Here is a 13,778-nt window from a genome sequence, read left to right on the forward strand (position 1 = left end):
CCATAATGGTTGTGCAAATTATGGCGGAAATATTTATTTGTTGCTATTTATCGTAGAAATATTACAGTTAGGGTTTTTCATGGGTGTTGGGACATATTTAGTTGTGAATTTTTCATATGTAACCATTCCCATTTATTCAGAGTCGCCTGGGCTCTTTCGTTGTAGCGTTTCAAAAAATATAGAAAAGCCATAGTTATGTAGTTTTTGGAAATAGATTTTGCATTGTTACTTTGTCTCCATTGGGCAGCTGCCTACCGGTGCTTTTCTTGTTCAACTCTAGTTAAATTTTTTAGGTAAATAAAAGTATTCATGGTCTTTCTGGCAAAATTAGTTCTCATGGTAGTTGGCAGCTGAGTTTATACACGTACTACTAAACTAAGTACTTTGTAGAGGTTTTCCGATTACCAACTTGAACTTGCTAGAGGTCGTGTCAGTTGTTGGCCTGACCTAGAATAAAAGTTTACTGTGGAATCAAAAGATTGTCTCGTCTTTGACGTCCGTATAAGGTCGCTTGAAGAGGTCGTCTGTACCAGGGGATAGTGACGAGTTCCCGTTCTCGCTGCCGAGTCGCTCTACAAAGCTAGTTACCCCCTGTTATTGTTATTGTGCCGTCCGCGAAGGTCCAGTGCGCACGCCGAAAACCTATCGTCACAGGGGAGAGAAAGATTCACCGAGAATTCTATGTTTCCAATGCGCGCATCTGCCAATTATTTCAGCTCCTCTTAAAGCGATCTCAATCATTGTTGAAACATGATGTTTATTTGGTTTTTTCAACTGAGTTGATAATCTAAATTTGCCACCGTAAAGAATTTCTAGAAACTACCTGCGTTGGCCAACTCAAGTGACATCATGAACTCAGTTCATAGGAGTAAATTATTTGTTAAATCCCCCCACCTACACGGGAACACGATGTTTTAGAAACCTATCTCCCTTATTCATATTATGTTAAGCTGATGATTCAGTTTTGATCTAACGTTGCCATGGTTCGGCATGTGCTTTTAGAAAACTGCCCGATGTAAACACACGGCTGATGTAAACACGACCATTCAGTACACTCTTTTTCTGTAGAGGCGATCAACTTAGTGTAAAGCGGGCTACAAAGGAAAGGCCGGTAATAGAAATATTAGTCAATGTTTGATAAAATGAATGTTTGGAGATGAGGAAGGAAGGAAGTCTTAAGGGCATTTAGGTGAGACTAATGAGTTTAAGGCACTCCTTTAAATGATTCGACTACTCTTATTATTTGTTTCCTGAAAAAAATAAGATAAATCTTTAGTTTCATTTCGGAAAAATTTTAAACTGAAGATCCTTCCGAACCTGTGACGCATGTTTATAAAGTGTGACTTTTTAGACGTTGCTGCGACAAAAAAGAACTTTTTGGGGACACAGAACTTTATTTAGACATATGGAAAAGCCAGAATTTATTTAAGTGTGCTTCTTAGAGACCGTAGTGGTGCTATGTTAACACATAGCATTTAGGAAAAGGTACTTGATTAAATTGAAGATGAATGGAAATGGAAGCTATTATCAAAGAAAGACAAGGTAATATTCTCGTCGCTTTGATTCATCAAACAGTGGCTGCTCAAAAAAGGGAAATGTTTTACGCCTTTTTAGACTTGAAGTGAAGTTTGTTGGCATTCGGCTTTATTAAGAGGTTTTCTTAAAGGAGCACAAATGTTAACCTTTGAAGACCAACTCCGCTTGTTTACAGAATTAATAACTGGAAACCAGGCCATGTGCTGTTGCTATAATTTGTTACAAACATAAAAGTGATAAAAGGTTATTGATATTTGAGCCTATTTGTTTCAGTTTCCTTCCGCCAAATGTATAAATCCCTATATTACTTTGAGTAGTTTATGATCCGCAGAAATGCTTAACTGCGCACCGTAAAGAGAGCTTCAAGAGGCAGCTTTTGATCACAACACGAAGGTACGAAACGCTTTTGTCAAACACTGATGATCAGGTACTTGTTAACATATTTAATCAGATAAGGTCAACTACACTGAGTTGAACAGATGGGTTTCGATTCAATATGGGACTGAAATGATCTTTTATTGATAACGATTCGGGAATGAAAAAGAATAAAACATTAAACCGTAACCAACTCTTCGGTATGACCGTTACCAAATCTGAAAAAAAACGAAAGCGGTATATTATATTGGAAATTCTATTGCCTCATGACTCTGTACATCTGGGGTGATTTTCTTGCTTTATTCGCTGTCGTAATGAAAAGGTTTGTGCGTGTCTATTATTATTATTATTTTTTTTTTTCTAAAGAAACTTAGATTTAATAATACAACCGCGAGTATCCTAAAACTGAATTAGTAACTGAAATAACATTGATAGAACATGGCAAAGATTTATAATTTCACCGTCAAATACTGAGGAGTCATTTAAGTCTCTCTAGAGATGGATCCTGACCTCAGTAAGTATTTTCGAATGAAATCTTCAGCGACCAGTCGGTGATTAATGTTAGAGTATGTGCTTCAGTGCTTTCTTCTTTGTAGCTAGGACTGAGAATGAGTTGAAAAAAAAAAAAAAAATAAAAAGAACAAACAAAACAATACGTATGATGCACGATCCTCGCAGTAGAGAGCGCTATTTATGCAATAGCGAAAATCAGACCTGAATAAAAGTCAGGCCTGTACGGGATTCGAACCACTGACCTCTGCGATACTAGTGCAGCGCTCTACCAATTGAGCTAACAAGCCAACTGGGAGAAGGCCGTTAAGTTGATTCGTAACAGCCTGCTCCCAGTTGGCTTGTTAGCTCAATTGGTAGAGCGCTGCACTAGTATCGTCGAGGTCAGTAGTTCGAATCCCGTACAGGCCTGATTTTTTTCAGGCCTGATTTCGCTTTTGCATAAATAGTGCTCTCTACTGCGAGGATCGTGCATCATACGTATCTATAACCGCAGTTCAAAATATATGAACTTCATGTATTCATCATAACCAAACAAAACAATAACAATGAAAAGACGACGTCTGTCAATTTGTGTGAATCGTCTTTATTAAGTGTGTATGGTTGGCCAAACGGTCATGGCCGTTTAACTTTAGTATAAAACGCATGCTGGTAAGAAATATAAGGTCATTGAGTTTTTTAATTCAATTGAATTTTTCGTGGTCTCCGAAGTTGCTATGAGAAATAAATTTGGTAACAAGGAAGATAGCAACACCTAAATCTTGTAAAACAGGTTAAACAAGTTCCAGCAATGAAAAGAATTGCAGTAACCACCTTTGAAACTGATAAGAAACGTTCCAAGTAACCGTTTAGGACCAGAGCAAAACACGTTTCGAAAACGGAAAGAGTAAAGCCTATTTCCTTTCTAATTAATGTGTAGAGTTGGCTGATAATTACGAGAAGCGATTGATAAAAATAGCATGACCTGTTATCAAAAACATTGCTCTAGATAATTGATGTAGTTTGTTGATTTCAAGTGGTTGTATTGGCTTCTGAATTATGTCTTACCGGCCACATTGTATTTAAAATCGACCCTTTTAAGTTGCTTCGAACTTACTACTTACCGTGGACAGGATATTCATCAAGGAACCAAGTGATAGCCTATTCATTTATATTGATCTAACGGACAAAATTGTACAGTGACAAGACAGTAACAAATTCGATGTCAATAAACTATTAAATCCATAAAGAAGCGGTGTTATTACGTCACTCACAGCACCCGTGGGCAAGATAAAGCGAATCCTGACTTCTGATTGGCTACCCAAGCGGGCAAGATGGGCCCATCCTGCCCGCTCGAGATTACCCGCAGGGATCCCTCGCATGAAAAAAATAGAATTAGAGCTACGTAATTCTTGGACAATTTCGGCGATGGAAACGCAAAAAGTGGCAGAAGTTAGTCAAAACAAATAAAACAGAAACGACTCTCGTGAGTTTGTTGTGCTACAAACTCAGTTGGCTTTCTATCAAGGCTCTCGAAGTAAACAAGTCATTCCTAATTCTTCAAATCAAGTCAAGTTTATCAAGTCAAGCTTAGCTTCTGTGAGTAAAAACTCACCAGCTAGTTTGCGGGTATAACACAGAAAATAAAATACCTTAAACAAGTAACTAAAAAGATGTAAGATTAAAAATTGAAATTGAAATCTATTTACAGGACTAGATAGAACTTATTTATAAAATAAAATTAAGCTAAGACTGATTAATAATTACAAGATATAAATTTACGATCATATCAAACCCGACAAGTCTAATATTTCTTAATAGAATTTTTAAAAACCTTAAAAGACCGAATAGTTCTATACGAGTCAGGTATTGAGTTCCATAGTTTTGGTGCCGTAAACCTCCACGATTTTAAACCATAGGTTGTATTTTGGCCTCTGGCACCTTAAAATGTCGTTACCTCTTAGCTCATAATAATTGTTTCTATGTCCGATTAGCTCTTTAATACTCCTTGGTGGATGATCACTATTTATAACTTCGAAAACCTCGCAGACTATTTTTGCGAGGCACTGATTCGCAAGCGAATCTTTTTGCGATTTAATAAATCCTTTATTAACCAAGCTTGTTCGGTCAAGATGGCTGGATATTAGCCTCGTTCTTTTTTTTCACATTTTTTTGGACCTCGACTTCGTCTCGGTCCATGAAAAATGCAAAAATAGAACTCGGCCAATATCCAGCCATCTTGACCGAACAAGCTTGGTTAGTGACCTATATATATTGGATCGCATTTGTAGAAACGGTGTTCTCAGAAAGCCCGTGATCCTCACTTTCTAAGATAATTTTTTGACGTTAATAACATAGAATTCTTACTTTTCACTATTCTCGTGATAGACGATTAATGCATTGCAAGGTTACCAATCAGGATTTTGTCGATTTACCCGAAGTTTATAGGAATCTACTTCAGTTATACGGTCGAACCTTAACTAACGACCACCTCTCTGCAATGGCCACTTTCTTCGGTCTTTACGGTGACCGCTGTAGAGAGGTTCAACTGTAATTCCGGATGAAGTGAGGTGCTGCAGGAGTGGAGTCTTTTCCAAGAATATAACACAGGAACCCGTGCAGGGCTTTACCTGCACTTTGTGATTTAGGATCCATTACAGTAACAACCCGTCTTCCTCCATACAAGTTATATGATACATCAGATCAATTGTTCGACTTTATGAGTCAAACTCACCAAATTGTCATTAAACTAATTATTTAGGAAACAAGAAAAATGGTGAACATGACTGAAAGTGAACAACACCAGCCAACTGCGACACTTTATTGCTCTAATGTACATGGGACTTACAACATTGTGTTTCTCGCTGCATTCAACATTATTCTGTCTGTCGTTGCATCTCTTGGAAATTGCGTTATCCTCATCGCCCTCCACAAGGAGTCTTACCTTCATCCGCCATCAAAACTGTTGTATCGTTGCCTCGCAATCACTGATCTTATTGTCGGCTTAGTTTCTCAGCCTCTATTTGCCACTCAGCTGCTTTTGGATTTAAACGGACGGCCACAACTGTGCACTGGCTTTGGCAAGTGGGTGGACGAGATAAGTTTGGTTTTTAGTTTAGTGTCTGGCGTGATAGTAACCGCCATTAGTGTAGACAGAGTTCTCGCTCTGTTACTAGGGCTGCGATATAGACAAGTTGTAACACTGATACGAGTTAGTGTAGTTTTAAGCTTTATTTGGCTGATAGGTGTAATCTGTGCATTTATTGATGCCTTCTGGCCTATTTTGGGGTCCATAATTACTGGATATGTCATTACTTTAGTCACTATAACTTGCTTGATAATCTCAGCTTATTGTTATACGAGGATATTTCTTCGTCTCCGCCATAATCAAGCTCAAATACAAGGCCAGGTTGAGCAACCAGCTGGACCTGGAATTCCATTGAATATAGCTAGATATCGTAGGACTGTTTCTGCGGGGGCTTGGGTCCAGATAACATTATTCGCTTGTTATCTTCCACGATCTTTGGTGGGTGTTTTCGGAGCTCTTTTCTCTCTCAGTGCAGTATCTGTAACACTTGGTATAAGGTGTACGACATCTCTTGTGTTCTTAAATTCAAGTCTCAACCCGTTCCTTTACTGCTGGAAAATGAGCGGAGTTAGACAGGCAGTGAAGGATTTAATAAAACAGTTTTGTCGTAAGTCAGATTAATCCTAAATGTGACATCACGAAGGAAACCTCCAGTTGTTGTCAGACTATCAAATGTGATTTTTGAAGATACATTTAACTGTCATGAATGAAAGTTAGGTATTCAGAGTGAGAAGAAAACTGATGCGGATATTGGCTCGTTCGTCAACTGAAAATAGGGATGCATTGGCCTTCCTTTGACAGACATCTTTAAGTCAATTAAATGCAGTCATCAATTACAGAACCGAGACATTGATGAATTTTACATAAGAAGCTTTGTAGCAGAAATGTATATTATAAGTTTGAGCACAGAGAAAGAGATGAATACTGTAATGATCTAGATGATATATTGTTTACGTAATGAGTCAATGTTACATAAATAATTTTAAATTATATTGCAATTCAAGCTTTCCTTGAAAGAATGAACGAAGAATACTGAGAGTGCTAGCTAAGTTTCCAGTCAGTTGTATATTTGGAGGAAAATAGTGATGGACGCAGTATTCTGTTGTCTGAGGATAAAGATTAGCGAAAAGCGTGCCTGTATTGATTATGAATAAATTACAATGTTCCTTGAGAAGGAGGTGGGCTTGCTTTTTAATTTGTCTTATCCCTGCTTGTTACTGAGCACATTTCCTTGGTAATGCCTCTTTCGGGTATGTCGCGTAAAGATGACTTAATCAAAACTACCAATCAGAACAGAGTTTAACATTATCATTAACCAACGAGAAATCAAATTAAAACCTGACACAAATTTGGAGCGCGGGAAAACGTGAGTGACCAGGTTGCATTTGATTGGTTGAGATGGAGGCACGAGTTTTACGGACCAATCAAGGAGCGAGGTAAAGCAAAACCAAAGGAATCTAAGATAACTTTCGACACTTACTTGCAAATGCGCTACATTTGAGTGCAATAATGCTAATATTACAAACAATATTGCGGTATCTTTCAATAACTTACACTGGAGAAGGGTAAGGAAGAAAGGACAGAATGCTAACTAACTTACAATTGGCAACGTGCCCAAAATCGTCTTTTAAAGTAAAGGATTGAAAATTGTTTCCAAATGCTCTGGAATAATTCTCGAATTAGCTACTTTTTTCTGAATATTTAGTTTTGAGTCGCTCAGACGAAAAGAAAGAAAGTTCATGGTCGTGTAGGCAGCTGCAGTCATCATCAATCCTTTTCATGCCTCGTGGCACATAGGGCCTCCTGATTTCTGTAATAATTCTTTTTTTACGGGAGAGGGTTATCAGCCCTTTGCCCAATCCCCACCCTGGAGGGGCAGTGGGATCACTCTTCGTCTGGCCCCTACCCTGACTCCAGCCAACATAGCTCTAGGGGTCACTGAGGAACGCAAGCCGCCCCACCGCGACAAGGTGGCGATCCCAATCGAGGCAGAGGCAGCTGCAGTACAATAACATTAAAATTAAGGAGCGCGTGGTTAAGACTTTTCTCATGAACTAGACATTCATGATTATACTATGTGCAGCATTTTCGATGTAATTTAATGTCATTATCTCAATTGCCTCGGCTATTGTGGAAATTTTTCCATCACTACGTGAGTTTGTGGAAAATTTTTTGCATCACTACGTTATGTGTATTGTTCACGCTTAACTTCAAAACTGGTTGTTAATTCTGAAGAATAACAGGTGACAACTTCATTGGAATTACAAATAAAGCCGAAATAACCCGCATCTAATCTGCTCTCAACACATCAACATCTAGTGAGGTAAGTTAAAAGTTATACCCAATTTGAGTTGAAAGCAGATTCCGGTGGAAAATAATTGCGCACTGGATTAAAGGTATTCTTAACAAAAAGAATGGAAGGATTTATGCTCTGATAGTATTGGATTTGCTAAACATTTCAAGAATACCTCGTCAGAGGGCTAAGTATTAGCATTGCTAAACATCAACTGTTTCATTCTTATCAAAACGATCTTTATTACAAAGACATAAACATATATCTTAAGCGCACTGTCCTGCGGACAAAATCTGCTAGGCTCAACCAGAAATTAAATCTCACAAAAATCTGTCTCCGCCAAATTATTACATTGTCAATCGATGGCGCACTGAAAAACAGCAAAATATTTATTATCAACAAATTGTTAATGACATGGATGTACAACTTGAAAAGTACTCGGACCTGGAGGTGTAGGCTGGAATGTAAACTTGGGAGCCGTAAGAGTCGTATTCTGAGTAATCGGAGTACTGATCGCGGTCATGCACGAATCTTTCATCTTCACAGTGTAATTGTGCGGGCGTTGAAAAAAAAAAAAACACTTGGGTGGGCTTCTGCCCAAACGTTTCTTATTTTAAAAGTAAAATTAAATTTTTTCAATTGTCGTTTTCCTTCAAATCATGGCTTGTAAATTAAAAAGCTCCCATTTTTTACACCTTTGGAGACAAAATTTGGTAGGACAAAAATTACCGGGTGTGTTTATCCCACGGTATTGATTACAATTGTTTTCACATGTTAACAAAATATTCATGGCCCAGAGCGTTCAGGCCCCTACTCTTTTTTTTTCTTAATCTTTTACCGGAGTTGAATATTTTCTTCGAAGAACAAAAATGAGTAGAAACAATGTTATTCGGTAAACCGTGAACTTGTCCTTCAGCCGTTGATTAAATGGACCATTTGATTGGGGCCTTGAGCCAAGAGTGAATTTCTTTTTATTCCAAGCTTTCGCCAATCTACAGCATTTTCAAAAAAATATTCTTCACATTCCTTGACGATTCCGTGGGCGATACTCAAGGCCTCAATCGAATCGTCCAATGCTGTTTAATCTTGTTAACATTGGGCCGGTTTTATCTGTTAACGAGACTATTGTTTGCAACATGTCACACGACGGCAGTAAACTCCTCTTTACTGCCACCGGTTAATTTCTTTCCGTTACGATCAAGAGAAAAAATTTAATTCTTAAGTTTTTTGAACGACTTACGGTTAAAATGTTTCAATTTTTACGCTACACGGCCGAGTATTTTTGTGCGTTTTACGGCTAACGGTTAACCTCGTCTTAACTTATGTATGGCGGAATTACTGAAGATTACAGACCACACAACTCATTTTAACGTGTCTAAACAATATTTTATTGGTAATCCAATGATATCTTTATCTAGGTTTTGCTTAACCGAAAATTTCTGTTAAAAGCTTGAAAAAGTTACATTTATTTGAATTCCTAATGATATTTATCTCACCTCCTAGTTTTGCTACCGTCCTTAAACAAGATTTTTATTTACGGACTGTAAGTTCTCTCATGGCCCGAAGTATTCACCACATACATTTTAGGCCATGCGCTATCTAACTATCAAGTAAAATCCTTTTTTCCTGAAGAAAATTTACATTTCAGTCTTTCTTTTTGATAAAACCGGCTGTTGCCAATATATTTAGTTGCCTGCGGTAACCCACTCAATCATTCTAAATTCACGTTTTGAGTTGCAAAGTAATTCTTCCCTTCGCAGTAGATTGTCACCATTGAATTCATTCGCAGAAATAAATAAAACATTCTTGTTGTGATTGGATCTGAGATGACGCGCTCGATGTTAAGTAAATAAACTCCGTTTGTGAAATGTCATAAATATCTGACGTGATTGACGACACATACTTAGAGCATAAGTACTAGGAAGACCTTGCTTAGTCTGTGTAATTTCGTTGGTTTTCATCGAAGTGGAACTGGCTCTGCGAAGACAGAAATAAGAAAAACAAACCCCAGTAGTAGCATCTAAGGTAACGTTAAATTCATTCAAGAAATGAGTAAGAACTTAAGGATACTTGAATGCATTTGAGATGAATGTTTTAGAAATATTTGGAACATCACTTCAGACTTGAGAATATGAAGGCTTCTGTTGAATAACTGTTAAAGGGCTAAAGTAAAATCGAGACGGAAACACTGAGATGCTGGTGAAAACACTGAACAATAAGGTACTAGACGAAATCCCGTTCAGTCGAGTGCTAGAAAGCAAAGTTGTCTTCATCCTCATGTTACATTTAGGAAGTTTATCACAGGAATGTTTCTGTAATGTTATCAATGAGTAGTTTTCTTTATTCTACATGTCCGTGTAAACGAAAGATCCCCAAAGAATCGAGTTCGTGTTCGCCGTTAGCTCCCCGATAATTGAAGATTAATGGCAATTAAAGACTACACATTATAAGCAGATATCACAAAAAAAGGCAATAGTTCATTACTTTCTTGGAAAATTTTCACAGGAGGTTAAAACCCTCATCAAGAAAACTTTCAAATGTATAATATCTGCTAGGATAAAAAGAAAACTTCACATTACTGAGTGAAACTAAACATAAATTTGAGTTCAAAACAAACTCATTGTGAATCCATAATAAAATGTAGTTAGAGTGCAAGTTTACAACTCAAGACAAAGTTTGCCATATGGTATGAAAGCGGAGAATTGTTCAAGCTTCATTAATAAGCTCCAAGCAATTTGTATTCAAAGCTTTTAAAGTTAATTTCCTTTGGCTATGAAATATTTTTGAGTGACTTTTTCCTTCTTAAACACGTGAAACAATTTGCGCAACTCACAGAAATCAAGCTCTTGTCATCCTCCATTTTAGTTTAGAGAAAAGAAATTGATCCATAACCGTATCTAGACAATTCAAATACAAGTTAGTTATGTAGCTTTCGTGTCTTGCTGCCTTTTTGGCAGTCTCTTTTCTAGCGGGCACAAGTTTTCAAACAGAGTATGCCTTCAACTTCTAATTCCGGTCGGCTATTTTAAAACAATGTTTATATTTATCTTTTTAGTTTTCAAGCTTCATTTTCAGAGGTGGAATGGAGATTCCTCTATGGTTTAAGTTGATATTGCTGCTCCCGATGCTCAAAGAAGTTTCTGCAGAGAATATTTGCCAAACGTTCAGTTTCCATATAAGCGAGAACGTCGTCGCCGACCACGCCCTAGAAGGTCACATGTTTAAGGTTACAACAGTCACAACGATTCCTGAATGTCACATTCTGTGCATAAATGACTGTCGTTGTGTCTCCATGAATTACCTATACAACGCTGCACAAGGAAACTGTGAAATGAATGATGCGAACAGATACATGAAACCAGATGCACTAAGATACAAATATGGAGTGGTGTATTACGATCTTGGGCGAGAGTACTCTTTGTCTGATGTAAGTGCAAGCTAACCAAATTAACCACCTTAACTCCCTGCAGATAGATTTCTTTTCTAATTTATGATATCCAATATACCCTCATGAACTTTGTAATGGGACAACTGAGCTCCAAAAGGTCTATTTTCGAACATTGGCTACTGTTAAATAGTTTTCTCCCTAGAATGGTTTTCTGCTACATGAGAATGGACGAAAATCACTCCATATTAAAGATTCCTCAGTTGCGATCACGGGCGATCTCTGAATAAACCTGGAGGTTCTGTTCTTATAAATTATTACATATAGCTTACCAGTACGTAAAAAAGATTTTTCATGAAAAAAAAACACACACACACACGTTTTTATTTCTCGGCAAACATGGTACATCACTCCTGCAAACCTTATCATTGATAGATCTTTTTTCATTTTGTTATAATTAGAATGGAAGACATTTTTCCCATGAAAATTACCACTGTATTAACAAATGTTGCAAGGACAATCCATGTGTCCAGGGTGGGACCTGTCAGGAGATTTGTAATCCTACCACCGTGAGGTACAACTGCACTTGTCCTGCAAATTACACTGGTCAGCGGTGCGAGAAAATAAAGTATCCTCGTGAATGCATGGAAGTTGCAAAAAATGGCAATAACGTGTCTGGAATGTTCGATGTGTATGATTCCCAGAAAAATATTTTTAAAGTCTTCTGCGACTTTGAGTCTGAACCCGGCTATGTTTGGACACTAATACAATCTTTTTCTCTCGGAAACAACAACCAGTTTAAATCAAACGGTTTTAGTGTGGACCATCCTGTAAATGAAGAGGGGAACACCATAAATTGGAATACATATCGCTTATCTTTGGCTCATATGAAGTCAATCGCTGATGCTTCAACCCACCTCAGAGTCACTTGCAACTTTCCAGCTGATGGTCTCGTTTACACCGACTACGCACGTGCAAAACTTAAAAAACATGATCTGTTTGGCGTATGGAGAGCAAAGTGTCGCACATATGAACTGATCAACATACGGAACATTGTTTGTCAAGAATGCACAGCTGGCACATGGCAAATACAGAACGAGATGTGGCATATTAATAGTGCATTGAGCGCCCAATTGGCTGGATGCCAGTTCAACGGCGTTGCCGGGGCAAGTCCACATGAACAAAACTTTGGTCTTTACAACTACGTCAATCCAAACTTCCGATGTACTTCCAGTCAAATCTCCACCACACAGCATTGGATTGGAAAATAAGTAAAATAATGGCGACTCCTCTCTCAATATTCCACCCTTAACAAGCATCGCAGTTTCTATTTACGAACTCAAAAAACTAAACGAGCGATCGCTCTACTTCGTTTATCAGGAGAAAAGTTCTTCTTATGAAGCATTAGTTGCTAAGAATGGAAATAACACATTAGCTAACCAAAGACTTGCAAGAATGTTAAGTACCGTGTTTCGAACAATCTGGAATGGAAACGTACCTGCATGCATTGCCGAGTTATTGACTACACGCAATTCTAATTCTAATTAACGTGGTGATGCTTTTTCAAAATTACCTAAAGTTAATTGGCCAAAGAATGGGATTAAGTCGTGGAAATATCAAGCTCCCCGCTTATGGAACACTATTCTTAATAATTTGAGAAATATGGATACCTATCGCAGTTTTAAACGTGAACTCAAGGAGCTCGACCTTGCAGGTTTATAGCTCCTTATTTTTTGTATTAACTGAGCTTTCTTAGTATATAAGCATTATAGTTTTATAATTGTAGTTTGTATATTCTATATCATTTTGAACACTTTAAAGGCAAGGCAATCTCTTATCGCAATTTATTCTTGTTTTTATAAGTTAATAGTTCTATCAATTTAGGCAGTTCCATAATACTAAATAATTTTAAACACTTACATAGCTTCTAAGTTGATTTACTTATCTTTTCTTTCGTGACTGACCTGTAAAGTAGCTTTATATAGCTAAGTGTTAGTCACGTTAAATAAAGTATGTATGTATGTATGTATATATGTATGTATGTATGAATGTATGTATGTATGTATGTATGTATGTATGAATGTATGAATGAATGAATGAATGTATGTAGGTATGTATGTATGTACGAGCCAAAGCCTTCTTATGACTTCAGCGAGAGAGGAGTAAACCAAAGAAGTGACGCATTATCTCTCTCTGGTCTCATATTTCTTCACGCTGCCAATGTTTTGATTTCGTAGTTTTGTGCTCTTTCGACGGACAAAAGCTTTAAGGAAGCCATTTGTTGCTTAAGAACGAATAAAGAAGGGAGGGGGGAGGGGGGGGGGCAAAATTGAAAGAGTTGGGCCTTCGCCAACGTTGATCTATTGAACATGTTTATATTGCTGGCTGTAAGAGGTTATTTTACTGTTCAAACAAAAATGGGAAGAGCTATTAGATATTGGATAGTTTGAAGATCTTTGAATAAAGGCCGATAGTTTCGAAAGAAACTGTTTTGGGCTGCGTCGGTGGGAGTAACGAAATAATTTGGATATATCAACAAAGTTGAAATGGTAAATTGGCCAGCGTAACGATTACAAAAGCTGACGTTTCGAGCGTTAGCCCTTCGTCGGAGC

At 37.6% G+C, this 13,778-nt stretch overlaps 2 protein-coding genes across 3 annotated transcripts; both read left to right on the forward strand.

Moving 5' to 3' along the window:
- The first annotated feature begins 1,316 nt into the window (after positions 1–1,316).
- LOC148727463 (melanocyte-stimulating hormone receptor-like) lies at positions 1,317–6,656 on the forward strand. Its single transcript, XM_088728708.1, has 2 exons — positions 1,317–1,929; positions 5,162–6,656. Exon 2 carries the CDS (start codon positions 5,174–5,176, stop codon positions 6,107–6,109), a length of 936 nt encoding a protein of 311 aa, XP_088584834.1. The 5' UTR covers positions 1,317–1,929; positions 5,162–5,173; the 3' UTR covers positions 6,110–6,656.
- Positions 6,657–7,534: 878 nt separating this feature from the next.
- Positions 7,535–13,352, forward strand: LOC111331750 (uncharacterized). 2 transcript variants are annotated; one of them, XM_088728965.1, is made up of 3 exons: positions 7,535–7,811; positions 10,837–11,208; positions 11,628–13,352. In XM_088728965.1, exons 2-3 carry the CDS (start codon positions 10,864–10,866, stop codon positions 12,435–12,437), a joined length of 1,155 nt encoding a protein of 384 aa, XP_088585091.1. In that variant the 5' UTR covers positions 7,535–7,811; positions 10,837–10,863; the 3' UTR covers positions 12,438–13,352. The 2 variants fall into 2 exon arrangements, with proteins under 2 accessions (XP_088585091.1, XP_022792662.2); XM_022936927.2 differs by having other exon boundaries at positions 7,535–11,208.
- The last annotated feature ends 426 nt before the right edge of the window (positions 13,353–13,778 follow it).

This window comes from Stylophora pistillata, chromosome 7 (assembly GCF_964205215.1).
Source record: "Stylophora pistillata chromosome 7, jaStyPist1.2, whole genome shotgun sequence".
NCBI lineage: Eukaryota > Metazoa > Cnidaria > Anthozoa > Scleractinia > Pocilloporidae > Stylophora > Stylophora pistillata.